Source organism: Aethalodelphis obliquidens, unplaced genomic scaffold, assembly GCF_003676395.1.
Source record: "Aethalodelphis obliquidens isolate GAN/ISIS:26980383/991018 unplaced genomic scaffold, ASM367639v1 scaffold109, whole genome shotgun sequence".
Classification (NCBI taxonomy): Eukaryota; Metazoa; Chordata; class Mammalia; order Artiodactyla; family Delphinidae; genus Aethalodelphis; species Aethalodelphis obliquidens.
Genome location: NW_020838053.1, coordinates 2,061,146 through 2,079,189, shown reverse-complemented (window position 1 = coordinate 2,079,189; position 18,044 = coordinate 2,061,146). Strand labels below are relative to the sequence as shown.

Below are 18,044 nucleotides of genomic sequence, written 5' to 3'. Positions count from 1 at the left end.
ATTGTACTGTGGTTATGCAAAGATATCACGATTCTTAGGAAATATTTAAGTATTTAGAGGGGGAAAAAAACAGTAGCCCATTCCCTGGGCAGTGGGTCAACAAAGTTTTATGCTGAGGTGTTCACCTTATCAGCTGAGCAGGAGCCTGACTCAGAACTGTCGAGGACTTTGCTCCTCTCACTACCTATGATGGATACTTGGTGTGAGGAAGACTGAGCCAGGAGACTGGGAGCCTGTAATGCGGGCTGCTCCTACTAGATGTATGATCTTGGACACGCTCCTTCACCTAACTGGGGCTCAGTTTCTTCAGCTGTAATGTGAAGTCATTGATCTGGATGTTCTCCAGGTTCCTTTATTCTTTGATGACGACCTGTTTCTCAGCGTGTTCCAACAAGGGGCAGCTGGAAGGTAAGTGATAAAGCTGTGTTTATGTGCTGAATTGTGAACAATGTGACATGGCAGTGGAAACCTGTTGATTTCACTTAACTCATGCAGGGACTTATCGCCTTATATGTAGGGCTGATCCCATCACCAGGGAAAGTGAAACTTGAAAAGTTCGTGGGAGAATGTTAAGATTTAGATTGTCATCTAGAGAGAAAATTGGGGGGGTGTGGTCCTTAGGCATTGCCTAAGTGACAGTCTTGCTTTCTCCCTTCTATAGCTATTGATATTAAGTCACTATAATAAAATTAGAAAAAAATCACAATGGAAACGGAACATAAGCACAGAGGTTTTTTTCACCATCATAAACACCATCTCAGAAGGTCTCAGTCAGCATTTTTCAATGTGAGCTCTATTGGCATTTTGGGTGTGACAGTTTACTATTTTGCATCTATGACCTCCATGCCTTAAATGCCACTAAGACCACCAGTTGTTGTCACAACCAGGAAAAAACTGTACATTTGCAGATGACACTGTGGGACCAAACATTCCTGATTGAGAACCACTGGTCAGTTGAGTGATCATAACCAGATAGCAGGTTTGCTAATATTTTCTTTTTTCGTTTAAAAACATAGAAGATTGTGTTGAAAGGAATCTAAGACATCACTTCATAGTTGAGGAAACTGAGGTTAAGTGACTCATCCAAGGCACTGTAATTATTGAAGGAGGCATGTTTAGTATTAGGCTGTCTCTCACCCACTGCAGGGCTCACCCATTGACATGGTCAAAGAGATGTTTGGGACCAATAATTGAAATGACTGGAGGGCTGTCTATAACTTCTATTAATGGATGCCCTCCTCAAAGTCCGGAGCCTGAGGGTTTTCAGGAATAACCAGTTCTTTAACCAGTTTATCTGGTAAGAAGACTTAGGTGTCTAAGGAGGGCCAATGCTGTATTTCATATTCTAAGACACTTTTACTGGCTGCGTTTTAACATAGCCCTAATTGGGACGTGACTCAGAGTTGATGTGATGAGAAAGCATTGTATCAGAGTTTCGTTTGTCACATTTTCTTCCTTCGTGGTCCATAAAACAATGACATGTTTTCTGATTAAAAGCATCTTATATTTGATGAAATATGGTAGATAACTTCCAGGACAGGTTGTAGAGATCATTTCAGTTTTATCTATCCCTAAAGGTGTTGCAGCATGTGGCAAAACCTGTCCTTTTAATTACTTGGTCTCAATGTGACACAGTGGTACAGGTATTGGAGACAAATTGAAGGGAGGCTCTACCAGTAAAAATGATAAGCTGCCCAATTTCTCTCTCTTGTCCCTGGAATAAAGTTCCATTGAAGTCATTTCTGGCCTCCAGTTTTTGTCTGTGGCCTTTTGGATCTGGCCATGGTGCTGACTGCTCATAGACGTTTACTACTGATTTCCAGCAAATCCTGTACCTAAAATCTAAATCCTGGGGCAGATAATTGCCATGTCTTGTTACTTAATTCTACTTTGGCATAAGCCTTCAAAAGTAGTTCCAAGGAAAATAACAAAGGAAGTGAGAGGGTGATTTGAGCTACCTTAGGTTTCAGTATGGCTAGTGAAATCGAGTGTCTGGAGATACTCACCTGGCAGATGGAGGGACAGTTGCCAAACCTGTGAAATCCCTCGTCAATCTTGAGATCTGTATCAGCCAGGGACCAGCCAGGAGGACAGAACCAACTGTCAGCATTTCAAACAGAGTTTAATACAGAGAACTGGTTACACGGTGATGAGATCGCTGGGATGCAAACAGATCGGGGTGGTGAGACAATCTACAAATTTGCAAAGGAGAGAAGCCTCAGAGTGACAGGTGATGTGACTTCTGTGGACATCTGGTGGAAACAAAAACTACAGTGGGATTCTTAGGTGTGCCTTGGAGCCGTGCAGGAGATGCAACAGCTACCAGAAACCACCCAAGGCAGAAGGGGGTCGAGGGAACACCTTGGTTTCTCCCTTTCCTCTGTTTTCCTTGTAAATGCCTCCCGTTGGCTGGACCCAGGCAGATGTAGCAGCCTGCAAGGGTCAGCCCCCAGGTGATACACAGGACATAGGGGAGAGGCAAGGAAGAAATCTGAGTGCCAGGGAATTGCACTTAACCTGTGAAAACAGATGAAGAAGAAAATTAGAGACATCTAAAATGGTGGAAAGAAAATTTAAAAATAAGTATGTGTTCACAAAAGTGGAGGCCTTCTCTTGTGTCGAGGAAAGGCATGTCTCTTGACTTCCTAGAGACAGGGAGCAAAGTATAGAAAAAAGCCCTGAACTAGGAAGGTAAGGGACGGGGACGGTAACTCTACTTCAGCCTTTGCCACTGACTCGCTATGGCTTCCCATAGTACTGAGAACAAATCCAGAGTCTCCGTCATGGCCTGTGTGCCCTAACCTGGCCTGCCCCTGCTTCCTCACCTCATCTTCTACCTCTCTCCTCTTCGGGGACTAGGACATGGCCCTAACAGCTGAATCCACCTGGCCCATTCTGCTCCTCTGCTGGGGACATTCTGCCCTGAGCTCTCATGTGGCTTGCTCTTTCTTGTCACCTTCAAATGTCACTTTCTCAGCAGGAGCTCCTCTATCTAAATGGCCAGGACCACTCTATCTAAAATGTCATCCTTAACACTGGATTTCTCCATCACAGTCACCCTGTTGTAAATCTCTTTTCATTACTTTTCACTATTTAAATTCTGGAATGATCTAGTTCATTCTGATTTGATATGTTTTCCCCAAAGATAGGTAGGTTCCCCAAAAGGAAGGAGTCTCATCTGTCTTCTTCCCCAATGTAGTCCCCAAACCTACAAAAAATGGTAGGGTACTTCAAGATGACGCATACCAAGGGCTGTCCCTGCTCATGTCAACCTTAAGTCACTGCACACTCAACCCCACCTTTCCTCTGTGTGCACCATTATTATTTTTTAAATTTGTTTTAGTGAGATCGATTAAGTTTAACTCTCTTAGCAAGTTTCAGTTATAAAATACTGTGTTATTAACTCTAGTCACCATGTTATATGTTAGATCCTCAAACCTTATTCATCTGGAAGTTTCTACCCTTTTACGGGGCTCACCCTATTTCCCCCACTCCCAGCCCCTTGGCAACCACTTTTCTACTCCCTATTTGAATATCTGGTCGTTCTTAATGTTGCCAATTCATGTAACAACTTAAAAGCAAAAATACTTTGAGGGCCAACACTGTCAAGGCCGAAGTAGCTAGTTTGCAACTTCTGGTTTACACTCGCACACCATTATTTTTAAAGAGGGAAACATTTTTAATCATAATTTTATTCTCCCCTAATTATCAAAACTGGCAGGAATTACTCTGAAGATTTGGAGTAATTGAAAAGATTTGAAGGCCTCCGTTAGCTGAAAGTAAGAATGTGTTATGATTGCCAGACCTCCCTGTGTATGCGTGCAAGGGTAGGGGTAGGGGTAAGGAGGAATGTTCTAGATCAGTGATTTTCAAAGTGTGATTCCTGGACCAGAAGTATCAGCATCACCTGGGAAATCATTAGAAATGAAAAGTCACAGACTCCATCCCAGACCTACTGAATCAGAGACTCTGGGTGTGGAGCCAGCAGTCTGCGTCTAACCAGCCTTCCAGATGATTCTGAGGTGTGCTCAGATTTGAGAACCAAGTTTAGACTTGAATTCCAGTGGTCTTAGGTTCAGAATAACAGTATTCTTCCTCCCATCCTCATTTCAACAGTAAACTCCATACTTTACAAGTAATGACGGGATTGCAAAGAAGAGTTTTTAGGGTTAGAAATTCAAGGCTGGGGCTTCCCTGGTGGCGCAGTGGTTGAGAATCTGCCTGCTAATGCAGGGGACACAGGTTCGAGCCCTGGTCTGGGAGGATCCCACAGGCCACGGAGCAACTAGGCCCGTAAGCCACAACTACTGAGCCTCCGCGTCTGGAGCCTGTGCTCCGCAACAAGAGAGGCCGTGATAGTGAGAGGCCCGCGCACTGCGATGAAGAGTGGCCCCCGCTTGCCACAACTAGAGAAAGCCCTGGCACAGAAACGAAGACCCAACACAGCAAAAATAAATAAATAAACTCCTACCCCCAACATCTTCTTTAAAAAAAAAAAAAAAAAGAAATTCAAGGCTAACTAATTACACGAAGCATTCGTGATGGTGCTATTAGCAATGATTTCATCACTATCAAAATCATCTTGGGACACACAACTTCACTTACGGGTAATAACCATAACTACTCTGCAAATTGTTGTAATGGAGTTCACTGCACACAGTTATACTCAGTTGATAGTTAATTTAGGGAAAGCTCTTCCTGTGATAAATATTTGTTTTCCTCACTCAATCTGTGTTCTTACCCGTGAAGAATCACGGCTATGGAAATGTCTGTTGAAGCTCTCTCAGTTAGGAAAGACAGCCCAGCTGGAAGGGGCTGAGGGCCTGCCGCCCTAGGGCCCCATCCTTCCCACAGCTGCCCTTGGAGACTGTGCCTTCCGGTCCCCTAAGGAATGGCGGGAGGACAAATTGCATGGTACCTGCCCCACAGCGTTGTCCTCCCTCTGTCCCATTTCCATTTTCTTTTCTTTAGTTTCCTTCCTTCCCCTTTCTATCCTTCGTTATTGTATTTTGGGTGTTTCTTTTTCATGGCTCACTTTCCTGTTCTCCTTGTGGAAGCATAACTGGATGGGTACTGATGAAACTGGGCCATCAGTGGAATCAATATCAACATGAAAGAGAAATACAGATTGTAGTTTAAGGGAAGTAAATTTCATTCCAGCTGAGCCCCAAGTATGGAAGTAGCTTGTAATTCTATAATAATTTCTGTAACCACTGGAAGTTGGTTGGCATTGACAAATCTGTGAAAAGTGGAAACACAGGGAAGACTCTGCAGCATGCCTGTTAGTGCAGTGCGTCACTTCATTCTGTATTAACTGGACACCGACTACCAAAACTATTAATCTCCTGAGTGTTCGGCGTGGTGTTGTATGTGGAGGATACAAAGATGATTTAGATTTGATCTTTGTTTTCTAGAAGCTTATTCTGGTTATATAGAAGGTACACAAAATTATAATGGTGATAGTTAGCCAGCATTTGTGAAGTTCTTATCATGAGCTTAGTGCCATAAATACTGCACATAAATTGTCTATATCATTATTATAATTATCCTATTGGGTAGGTGCTATTAACCCCATTTGACAGATGGGAAACCAAGACTTAATGCAGAGGCAACTTGGCCCAGACTACTAGCTAATAAGTGATGGAACAAATGTTGATATTTAAGCCCAAAGCACTGCTCTTAACCACTCTGCTGTAGCGCCTCCGGGAGTACGTCATAACGGAATTTCTATATTAGTCCAGTGCAATTTTTTTTTTCAAAAAATCTTAGCACTTGCAATATTGTTTTTGGCTAAAATAGTTGGAGAATAATGTAAGGCAACATATAAAATTGTCTTCTAATTTGCATATACTTGAGTAATGAAAACAGTGGAGGTAGACAAACACGTGCTCCAGGTGTGTGGAAAGGGAAGAAATTGACATGCGAAGGAGTTGACGGAGGCTTCAGGAGAAGATAGATTTGGATCTTCTTGGTGGTACAGAATTATGGAACCGAAAGAAGCTTCTCCCACTGCCCCCAATCATTCTTTGACACATTGCTCGATTTTATTTTATTAGCATTTAACGTTGTTAAAGAATAAATTATGTGTTTCTTTATTCCTTGTCTCTCTTCTCCCGCTAGAGGTAGGAGAGCAGAGGCTGTCTGGACCTTGTTCACTCCTTATCCTGTGTCTAGAAAGGTGCCTGTACGTAGTAGGCACACTCCTGATGTAGTTGTTGAATGACAGGAGTTCCGTATGAGGAGTGTGAGTTTCATAGTCAGTGGAAACATACAGTAAGTTCATGAGCACTCAAGATGCATAATGAGAATAAAAATATTTAAAAATCTTACATTTTTATGCTATTTTACAACATTTTTTCAAAGTGCTTTTACTTACTCCTACTATTGAGTTCATAATCCTATCAGGGTAGCTTGGCAGATCTTTATTCCCCTGATTTTACAAATTAGGAAGGCGGGGTTCAGAGAGGTTAGGTCACACAGCAGGTGAGTGAGTGGTGGACATAAGAACAGAGGCTAGGTGTCTGACTTCACTAGGTGTCTGACTTCACTTTTCCCTTCTCTTTTGAGCCTATCAGCAGTTTGTGGAATGGTCTAGAGTCTGAAGGCACAGACTTGGCTGGGTATTGGCCTCGGCTGCCGTTCCAAACCAGCAGAGGGCCTGCAGAACCAGGACGTCTCCACCAAGGGGGCAGGCATTCAGATCAGCTGTGGTCCTCTGGGCAAATTCTCTCTGTGGTCAAGTCCAAGGTGAATTTGTCCAGGGAGGACTCACTTCTGTGGTAACATTTAGAGTGTGAGCCAATTCACCCCAGCTCCGCAGTAACCTAGAGCAGGGGGTCCCCAAGACCCAGGCCGGTCCGGGGCCTGTTAAGAACCAGGCTGCACAGCAGGAGGTGAGCGGGCAAGGAGCCGTCTGCCACTCCCCGTCGCTCATACCGCCTGAACCATCCTGCCCTCCCCCCAACACACTCCCCCCACCCCCCACCCCCGCCCCGTCCGTGCAAAAGTTGTCTTCCCCGAAACTGGTCCGTGATGCCAAAAAGGCTGGGGACTGCTGCTGACCTAGAAGATTGTTCGTTTGGGTCTTTTTTACTTGGGAAAGAAAATTAACCCTTTGTCTCCCATCCCAGATCATTTTAGCCTCCTGAAGACTAGTGATTAATGCAGCAAAATTGGACTATTCCAAAGAGATATGGTATTGATCCACTTAAGTCAGTTCGTAAATCGGAGCAAACACACTCCAACCTCATTAATATGAACTGAATATAATGTCATGCATGTCACACCCGTGCCTAGTGAACCATCGGGCTGGCGGATTAATGAGCTTTTATTGAGCCTGAGAGCAGAGCCCCGAACGTCTGATTCATCTTGTTATGAGATTCCCAGTCTCCTTCTCTGGGGCTGGCCGAATCCAAACGAACAAGTTATGGTTTTTATTTAGTATATGCATCCATGCTTGATTGGAATACAGTGATGTAGGGGTAGAGGTGTCTGCTGATATCTCGATTACCAGGATTTCCAGTATATGACAAAGCTATCTATGCATAGGTGCTTTGAGCATGTACACCTCTGCTTAGCAGTTTGGGTTGCACGTGGCCACGTTTTCCTTAGGAAGGGGAGGAGAAAGAGACGGAAAAACTAAGAGAAGAAAAGATGCAGAGTGTGTGTGTCTGTGTAGAAGGGGGGAGGGAGTGAGGCACGGTAGATGCCAGCACAAATCCTTTTTGAATGCGAAAAGACCCCAAACTGATGCAAATTCACAGTAATTCCACCAGTCAGTACCAATACTGTCTCTTTTCCCTACAAACCTCCCAGGCACAAGGTTTCCCTTTCAGGAGCACCAGCCAGCAGAGAAAAGCAAAAGGACAGGGGTCCAGGCTGTGGCAGGCGCCAGCACTTCCAGAGTGAAGACCCAGCTCCCCTCGAGGGGCTGCCTGGATGTCGAAGCTGGATGCCCTTGCTCTGACCTGCCTTCCCCTCCCTCTGCCTGGCACAGGAGTCTCCATCCACAGTGGGCATCGCTGAACAAAGGTGTCTTTCTTGGGACCCTTTACCCACAGCCTGACTCAGGAGAGCAGCTCGGCTTCTGTCTGCCCTGCTCTTGAAATGCCTAGTGCCCTGTCCCTGAGTGGGGTCGCAGTGGCAGGGGGTGCCTGGGGAGGGTGGGTAGGAGTGGGGGGAACCTGGATTTAAACTAAGCTCTGTCCCTTTTGGACTGAAAAGAATGGCTTTTCCAGCAGGAGCTCAAGAGTGTGAGTGGATGATCCGTACCCCTCAGAAAGCCTTCCCTTTTCTTTCCTCACTCTTTAATAACAGTGATGCTGCCTGCCGTTGGGCCTCACCTGATGTTCTGCAAGTCACAGGTATCCTTGGATCTTCAGATCCAGCAACCCCAGAGGCAGCTTAGGCAGGAGAGGGGAAGTGGGAGTGGAAGACGGAGCATCCCAGCTGTGTGCCCTTGGGCAAACATCACCCACGTCCGTGGGGCCTGGTTGACTCATCTCTCATCTGTGGTAAAAAAAAAAAGGGGGGGTTGCATAATAACACATTTCCTGCCTCCTACTGTTCGAATAGAAACAATGAAATAATGCAATTGTAAAGTGAAGAAGCCCAGTCAACTATTAGCTAAGGGAAAGGGCTTTTTATTTCATCTTGTAGATGAAGGAATTGAGTCTCAGAAACGTGAGGAATTTCATTTAGGGGTATACAGCTTAGTAGCAAAATTAGAACTAGGGTCCAAGTCTCGTATTTCATGGCTAAAGTTACTTTCCACCACTCCATATGTTCTTTGGATATAAAGAGTGATCTTTTCGTGGTCTTTGGCAACCTAGCATCTAGATTGCCTCCACTCTTGGGCTGGGACGTGCACAGGTGACTGTCATTTGCTTATGCCTGGTTTGCTGGTTAAAAAGCCTGTTTCTCTGCTCCCTGTAGGAGTGTCTCAGGCCTGGGCTTGGAAGCAGAGAAGCTTTGTGTGAAACCTGGCCATCCCACCTAGGCCCTGTGTGTTGGGGGAGGTTCCTGAAACTCTCTGAGACTGTGTTTATTCCTTAGGTAGGAGAGGAGTTCCGCCAGTGCCTGCCATGCTGTGTTGCCACAGAGATGAGATGAAATGTTTACCCTGGACACGGGGCCTGGCACACAGCTGGTGGTTGGGATGTGGGCATTTGCTTCTTCTTTTTCAGGGCCCTTGTCTAGCGCTGAGACCTGAGAGACTCCCTCACCCCAGTCTGCAAAGTGGACCTGGTGGCCTGGTGGTGTCACCCACACATGGACACAGCAGTCTAGCAGCTGGTGTCTGTGCTTTCCCGGTCCATGGTGCCCTGCGCTCTGGGTCCACAATTTTCCTGTGTAGCTCCAGACACAGAACTCCCCCATGTCTCACCATTGCTAACAACATCGGCTCTGGAACATCAGGACCCCTGGAGTAAGCTCCACGTGGCCTCTCCACCCTGCATTTCTTCTCCCCTTAGAAGTGCACCCTCTGCCAGGGCCTTGGGGTCTCCCTCATGCCCATTCTCTCCCCTTTTCTCCAGTTCAAGGCTGAGCCATTCTCAGAACCCCTGCCCTCTACCCTCTGCTTTTCCAGATCCATACCTCCCTCCTCCCTTGCATTTAGGCTCCTGCCTTTACTAGCTCCTCTGGCACTTTGACACCTCTCTTTCCTATATGCCTACTTTTTTTTTTTTTTTTTGTCTTGTAGCCATTTTCAGGGACCTTAAAGACTTCAGTGTCTTTAAGGCTCGTAACACGGCTTTCCTATTGCCAGCATTTTCTAAATTTCTGCAGAAACACATTCAGGTAAGCAGATTCATTGGCTGGCTTTATGCCTACATTTTTAAATTGAAGTATAGTTGATTTACAATGTTGTGTTAGTTTCAGGTGTATAGCAAAGTGATTCAGTGTTATATATATATATATACTTCTACAGATTCATTTCCATTGTAGGTTATTACAAGATATTGAATATATAGTTCTTTGTGCCATATAGTAAGACCTTGTTGTTTATCTCTTTTATATATAGTAGTGCGTATCTGCTAATCCCTAACTCCTAATTTATCCCTACCCCCCTTTCCCCGTCTATATATACCGTGCCTAAAGAGCATAACCAAATACTATTTTATATTTATTGTTTCACACGTGCTAACTCTAACACAGTTTTCTGTTCCTTGAGAGCAAGGGGTCATCTCAGATCTCACTCATCCCCTTGTGATGCAGTGCAGGGTGCTGAGTACCTAATGACATGCAAGGTACTATTGGATGTACCTCATCTATCGGATGAGCCTCGCTTCCCGGGTCAAGGTCTTGCTCCCATGCCGTTAGAAGTTCTCTCTGGACCTAAAACGCCCTCTCTGCCCTTTCCTGCCTGGCAACTTCTGTTCATTGTCATTCACTTTCACCTCGAGTGACACCTGTACTGTGTCACCTTCCCAGTTCCCTCCTCCAAGTCCTCTAAGCAGAGCTATTATTTTGGCATTGTAGCCTTCTCCCCTATTAATCTGGGATCTGTGAGAACAGAGGACAAGTCTTAATCATCTCTGTAGCCCAGAACTGTCCTTGTTCAGTGCGTGATACACGAGCCCACGATAAATGCTTACTGAGCGGATGATTACGCGAACAAGGTGCAAGGCAAGTCTTTTCCGGGAACTTGATTTGGGTCTGAGCTGAGACCTCCTTGAAGAACTCTGTGTGAGGCAGTCTCAAAACAGTAGCTGCAGGGACTTTGCTATTCTAGGGAACTTTACCTACTGCCTCTTGAATGTGAAATGCTGCCTTGCATCCAGTTATGCTCCGGGAGAATGGAATTCTGATCCATTCAGTGCAGGGCAGCGACTGAAATAGTTTCCTACATATTCTGTCTTCATAAATTCCTCCCTTACTTCTTTCCCTCCCCCCTCCACCCACCACAAGTCCCAGACCCTTCCTCTTACTCCCCCGGCCTGAAGGACATTTATGAGGCCCATCACGTGGGAAGCATGTGAGGCCTGTTCCTGCCTCTCCCTTTCCTAGCACGAGGGTCTCTGGCCCTCCTCCTTCACCGTCGCCTCCTGGGCCAAGCTCTGATATCTCTTGCCCTGTTTATGAGCTGTTGGGATTTTTCCAACAACCTGAAATGAATCTGTGAGGCCCCACAGGTAGTACGGCCTGTCTCGGGGCCATAAACCATGGCTGGGTCTTTCATCTGCCATTGCTTATGTCATAAATGAGTGGGGGGACCAGGCAAGCGGGAAGCAACAGCCCCCGAGCCATTCCAGATTTTTTTTTTTACGAGAGATGGGAAAGAAAGGCCCTGAGAAACATGTTCCAACTTTGTGCCAAGCAAATTCATTTCACCCTGGTAGGCTGTGGGTGGAGACTTAATCTCTGGACTTTCCCTCTAGGAGTCAGATTTATGCTGCGTTTGTGTCTAAATGGCCTCCAGGGATGCTGACATTTGTTGCTGGAGACAGCAAGTGGTGTTCCTTTCATCTCCGCTGAGGGGTGTCAGCTTAAATTATGAGGGATCGCTCTGGCCTGCATCTGGGTGTGGGAGCCTCTGGCAATGCCGAGGGGCTGCCCCTCCTTCCGCTTCCGAGATGTCTCTGCTGTTGGAAGGTTTTTCTGCATCTCCTGCTCTCCAGTACTCCTGCTGGCCCTGGGAGAAATCTCCTGGCTCGTTTAGAACTTTCCTTTCTCTTGGACAAATCAGTAAGTGTATATTTCAGGCACTGCCTGCTTTCATGGAGAAGTTGGCATCAGAGTCAGGCAGCCCTGCCCCTGGCGAACGAGGAGATGGGAGCCTCCCTGAACAGTCTGGAAGTTCCCCGAGGGAGTCAGAGGGCACTGCTATGCTCGTAATATTTACGACCCGGCAGACCGAAGCTGGGTGACGGTTAGCGATGGTCTGCATTCCCCTTGGCAGCCGGGTTGTGACATCTGTCTGCACTTTGGGAAATGCCCAAAGGCCTTCCATTCCTCTATCTTCAGAGTTTCTCTTGCTCAGATCTGCCAGGACACCTGAAATTCCATAGTGGTGACTGTTTGGTTGGAGGCATTCCATGTCTAGGTGTTATTGACTGTGGGAGAGGACACTTCAGACCCTGCTAATCCCTGACTCAGTGTAGCAGATGAGCAGTGCTTCCTGCCCCAGAGTCAGAGCGTGAAAGCCTGGAACACAGGATACGTAAGTTTTGATGGAGGACGGGTCAGGAGAGGTCTAGGGCAGGGGCCAGCAAACTATGGTATGCAGGCCAAATCCGGCCTGGTGCCTGCTTGTGAAATAGAGTTTTACTGGAGCCCAGCCATGCCTATTCGTCCTGCCTGCGGCTGCTTTCGTACTACAGTGGCAGAGTTGAGTGGTTGCACTAGAGGCCATAAGGCCTGCAAAGAGTGAAATATTTTACTCTCTGGCCTTTTACAAAACAAGTTTGTAGATGCCTGGTCTAGAGCATCTAGTGCTTCTTGGAAGGCAAAATGGGGCCCTGAGCAGACAGAAGAGAGAGAGAGTGAACAGCAAAAAGGAGGAATCAGAAGAAGAAAATGCACCCCAAAAAACGATAGAAACACTCCAGAGACAAATCTTAATCTCGTCCTCCCTCTGCTCCCACTTCCGCCCCTCCCTCTTCTTCTGAAAACAGATGTTTTTGTCTCTTCTCACAGGGATGTAGAGAGAATGAATGAGCAGTCGCCTGTGATGTTCTTTACATCCTCCCAAGATGGGCACCAAGGGCTGCCCTAGGAGATGGCTCTTTCCCCCACTGGTCCTTTCTGCTGTTCTAGGATGGGATAGCAGGTCTTGGGGAATGTGCATGTATCTTAGGCTGGGGTAAGTCCAGAGACAGTACGAAGACATCAGGGACCTCAGCCATCCACTTCTAGGGCTCCGACCAAACTTCAGCAATCACATCTTCCTTCTGGAACCAGCCCCCCGACTACCACCCCCCCTTCTTTCCCACAAGCACTCACACACACACTTTCTATAATACCAACGCTTAGTGTGAGCTAGGGTCATATCTGCAAAGAGAGAGGAATGAACGCTTGTAGTGTAAAACCTTAACTCCAACCCCCATCAATGTGCAACTGTTAATAACAGAAAACATGGGTCTCAGATTAAGATGCCTTCTTTTGAAATGATGATGATGATGGTGATGATTTAATAAACATCTATCACACTCTAGACAGCGCTGAACCCCTTCCATGCATCATCTGATGTAATTCCAACAACACTGTTACTTTCTCCGATGAGAAATACCATTTCAAGGACAAAACTGGTATAAGACAAGTGGTTTCTGAAGATGATACAATTGCACTTTTTTTTTTGCGGTATGTGGGCCTCTCACCGTTGTGGCCTCTCCCGTTGAGGAGCATAGCCTCCGGACGTGCAGGCTCAGCGGCCATGGCTCACGGGCCCAGTCGCTCCGCGGCATGTGGGATCTTCCTGGACCGGGGCACGAACCCGCATCCCCTGCGTCGGCAAGCGGACTCTCAACCACTGCGCCACCAGGGAAGCCCACAATTGCATTTTAAAGTAAATTCTGTGCTTTGGACTTCTCACTTATTTGTTCTAGACTCAGTTCCTTGTAATCACCTGCCTTGCAGGAGATCTACACAATCCTTGGCATGGGATGTCAGCCACGTTTCCTCAGAAATATTACTGAAGGCATCACCAGTACCAGAGGAGCATCCTTTTGACCCCAAAGAATCCACCAACAGAGAGAATTACTGATGTCACTAAAGACTGGGCTCTGGGGGTGGGGGGTTCTCTGAGCAGCATGAGGTAGGGCCCAGCAAGGATGAATCTGCATAGTCAATGGCCTCCTTTTTTCTACCTTTCTTCTCTTGTGGGGTCTTCTTAGTTCCCTAAGGCTTTTAGTTCTTACATGCTTATTTTTTCCTTGCCATTCTGAAAACCTCCTTCTAGAAAGATCCTAAATACCCTTCAATACGGAGGTCTGACTGAGATCAGCTTACTGAATCCCCCCCACTCCCATCAAGGACAGAGCAGCCTAAGAATTGAAGATGCCAGAGTGGCCACTCCTTGTCAGGAGGATTCTTCTTTAATCTCTTCTTCATTCATCTTGTGGGTTTTTTTGTACTCTCAAGGGGAGTGAGGCAGAGGGGAAAAGACATCCTTCCCACAACATCTAATAAGAGCCTCCTCTGTGCCTCTGTGTTAGTTGCTTTGCACACAGCAGCATTACTCCTATGCCACCCCCTGGTGGGTATTCTTGTTTCCAGTGCAGGCTCAGTGCAGGATGTCCCTTGCACAGGGCTGTACTTAAAACAAGGGATAGAGCTGGATGGAGACCTAGGTCTGCCTATGTCAGACCCTGTTCAATTATATTGCAAGGCTTGTGCCCTCAAGGAACTCAGAGGTTCATCTTCCTTCATGTTCAAATTGTATGCCTAAAAGTTCATAGAGAAAAGAATCTTAGCCATTGTTTTTTCAGATAAAACAAGGTTTTTTGTCTCTGGTAGAGCCAAAAATTAGAACTCAACTAAAGTCTAAACTAAAACATTATATGCAAAGAGCATCTTTCCAGAGGAGGGCGGGATGAAGAACAAGGATGCGTAGCTCGCACACGGTGGGTCGCCTCATCTTGGATTTGTTTTTTTTTTTTTTTTTTTTTTTTTTTTTGCGGTACGCGGGCCTCTCACTGCTGTGGCCTCTCCCGTTGCGGAGCACAGGCTCCGGACGCGCAGGCCCAGCGGCCATGGCTCACGGGCCCAGCCGCTCCGCGGCATGTGGGATCCTCCCGGACCGGGGCCCGAACCTGTGTCCCCTGCATCGGCAGGCTGACTCTCAACCACTGCGCCACCAGGGAAGCCCATTTTGGATTTCTTGAAGTGTCCAGAAGGGGATCAGAAGCAGGGGACTGGAGCTGGGGAAGCTCTCGGGACAAAGGTTTTTACTGGAGGAAAGAGGGCAGCTGAGCTCTGTAAAGACCCAGAGAGAAATGAGGGTCTCATTAGGGTAATGTGGGCACACAACTGCCTATGGCTTTTAATGCTGAAAGTAGTAAGGAGTCTCTCTCACATGGGTATTTCCCAGATCCTAGAAGCACCTTCTTAGGAGTGTGAAGTCTGTGGGATACAAGAGGTAGCCTGGGAAAGAATGTCATATATACTGAAGGCTTTATTTCCTTCAAGTTACTGCTTGTATTGATCACTGCTTATAGAGTTGAAATAATTCAGGTAAATATAGATAAATACAGTCACTTTAATAGAGAGTTATTTATTTTATAGACAGGCAGTTTTGACTAACTGTCTGTGTTATCTGTACCTGCACATAGTCTAATGTTGGCCTTCTGTGTCCTTTTAAACAGTATTGTTTTCTGCATCCTGGCAGTGGCTAGAATTTCAGACATAGTATCTAGGAAGTTATATATAACTTATCCAGGTCTAGAGTTGAAAAATGACATTTAAGAAATATTAACCATCAACACTTACTGGGCATTTATTATATGCTAAGCAGCCTTCTGAGTGCCTTCTTGATAAACTCATTTAATCCTCACAACAACCCCAATGAAGTAGGTACTCCTATATCTCAATTTTGCAGATAAGGAAATTGAGCCACAGAGAGTTAAGTCACTTGCCCAAGGTCACACAACTAGTAAACGTGAAGCTAGGAGAGCCTCCTGAGAGAAAGTCCGGAGCTGTGATGGTGGACTTCCTGGTTCCTGTCTCCACGTTTTAGAAGTTTTTCCTTAGCCCTTCCTGGGGGCTTTGGGATCAGTATCACACAGGGTGTTGCATTCATGTCTTAAGTCATCCTTGGAACGTGGACCCAAGTGTCTTGTTATGGAATAACAGACAACTCCAGGAAGTGGCCTTAAGGGACTCAACACGTTATTTTCTGCTTCTTTCAGGCAAAAGTGATGATGAAGAAAGTCTTTGCAAGTCAGCCCATGGGGCAGGGAAAGGAGCCACTGAGGATGGCAAGGACCATAAGCGCCCTAAACGTCCCAGAACCATCTTGACAACCCAACAGAGGAGAGCATTCAAGGCCTCGTTTGAAGTATCCTCCAAGCCGTGCAGGAAGGTATGGTTGCGGGGAGGGGGGAAGAAGGGAGGAAAGGGGACGAGGCTCCTCTTCTCTGTGTGCACCCTGGACTCCTCTGGGGTGTCACTGTGCGCCTGGGGGTCAGGGTGGGAGATGCTGTTCAGACAGAGTCTGGGCATGTGGCCTTGAGCCCGGTTGGAGACTCCAGGGATCACTGCAGCTGTGGCCGGGGTCATGGTGGAATCTCCCTGTGCTTTTGGGTATGCATACCCACTCCAACTGGCTACTTGCTCATACCTTTCATTTCATGGAGAGCAATGGGGAGAATAACAATACGAGGTTCCAGTTGGGATATAGATCGAAATGTTACAACACAGTAAAAATACAGTGGCTTGTAGCATGTATTCTTTTTCGGTCCAGTTTGTTCTGCTTGAGGTGGTGATTGTGACATTCATCCGTGTTGTGGTTCATCCATTTTTGTTGTTGCATAGTATTCCATGGATGTTTGACCATTCACCTGTTGATGGGCATGTGAGTTGTTTCCAGCTCGGGGCTGTTACAGATAGGGCTGCTGTGAACAGTTATGTAAAAAAATAATAATAATACAGTGACTTAATGAGATAGGAGTGTATGTCTTTCTTACATCACAGTCCAGAGATAAGCAATCCAAGACTGGCCGAGAAGCTCTGTTATCCATCCCATGGGTCCAAGGGGCTGCTCCAGGTGTCACCATTTCTTCCAGCCACCATGGTGGAGAAAGAGAAAGTCGGGGCAAGCAGCTGCCCTTTTAGGGACATACCCTGGGATTTTTTGCATCACGTTCACTCATGTGTGTTGGCTAGGGTTTAATCCTGAGGTTGTACCTCTTGCAAGGGGACTTGGGAAATGAGTCTATCTGGGTGTCCGTGTGCCTTGCTAAAACTTGGGGATAACATTGCTAAGAGGAGGAAGGAGAGAATGGATATTGGACACAATTAGTAGTCTCTGCCACAAATAACTGTGTCCGCTTATTAAGTACCCACCATTTATGGACTCCCTGCCGTATGCTGGGTACTGTCTTTTATGCAATAAAAATAAGAAAAGAAAGCTTTCTTGAAATTGAATTGAAATTCATAGAAGAAAGACATTTTAAATTTCTTAGCATCCGTCCCTAGCATCCCATCCCTTAGCACGCCTCCCTCTCTGTATGAATGGGCTTTTGCTGCAATAACAAACAAAATCTTAGCGTCTCCCGGCAAACATTTATCTCCTGCCCCTGGGCTGTGGGTTGGCTGTGACCCAGCTGGGCTCAGGTTCAGGCCTGCCCCACCGGTCTCTCATTAAAGAGTCCAGGGCAGTGGCCACCTGGGGCACACGGGTCTCATGACGACGGCAGAAAGCAAGAGGCCAAGTCACAGTGGGCAGTCCCACTGAATGGCTCTCCTTGAATATCACCAACTTCACATCCACTTACATTCCATGGGCCAAAGCAAGTCATGTGGCTAAGCCACTGTGAGTACAGGGGGAGGCGTACACCCCTCCATGGAGGAGGGGCGGGAAGGAACGATAATACAGTCTCCCACCACTTCTGCCTTTTGAAAAAAGTTCTCCCACCTGCAGAAGACTTCCCTTCCCTGCCCTCACCGCCCTCTAAGCTCTGGGAGAAGAGCTGGTAGAAAGTGGCAACAGCTCCAAGGTAGACCTGCGCAAGGACCAGTTCCCACTTCCTCGTTGGTTTACTTGTTCTACATGTACTGGACTCCTAGCCTCTGTATGGCCTGTGCCCAGTGCTTGTTCCCGGGCAGCGTCTAGGCCACCAGAGGGGAGGAGATGTGTACACTGGAACACTGGGGAGAACGCTCTGAGGACCAGAACAGAGGGGCAGCCAGGAGCTGCCAGAAGAGAAAGGCCGCCTCTGTCTGGGGGGTCAGGCAAGGCTTTGTGGAACAGGTGGGTTTTGAGCTGGGCCTCTGAAGGGTGGATAGGGTTTCAGCAGGTGGACGTGGGCCCCTGGGCATACTGCTGTTTCAGTTGGCGTTGCAGAAGGATGTGCCTGTAAAATCTTCTCTAATTATCCTGCTTC

General features: G+C 46.7%; 1 protein-coding gene and 1 non-coding gene across 3 annotated transcripts in view; one reads left to right on the top strand and one right to left on the bottom strand.

Annotated features, from left to right (window-relative positions):
* The window catches only part of LMX1A (LIM homeobox transcription factor 1 alpha), a 150,779-nt gene that overhangs the window by 124,015 nt on the left and 8,720 nt on the right, over positions 1–18,044 (top strand). For both annotated transcript variants that reach the window (XM_027096852.1, XM_027096853.1), the window contains exon 5: positions 15,849–16,021. In XM_027096852.1, the coding sequence (XP_026952653.1) occupies positions 15,849–16,021 (173 nt within the window). The remainder of the gene's footprint in view (positions 1–15,848; positions 16,022–18,044) is intronic.
* Positions 9,696–9,825, bottom strand: LOC113614977 (small nucleolar RNA SNORA33). Its single transcript, XR_003430802.1, has one exon. It is a non-coding gene; the product is annotated as a small nucleolar RNA SNORA33 (small nucleolar RNA).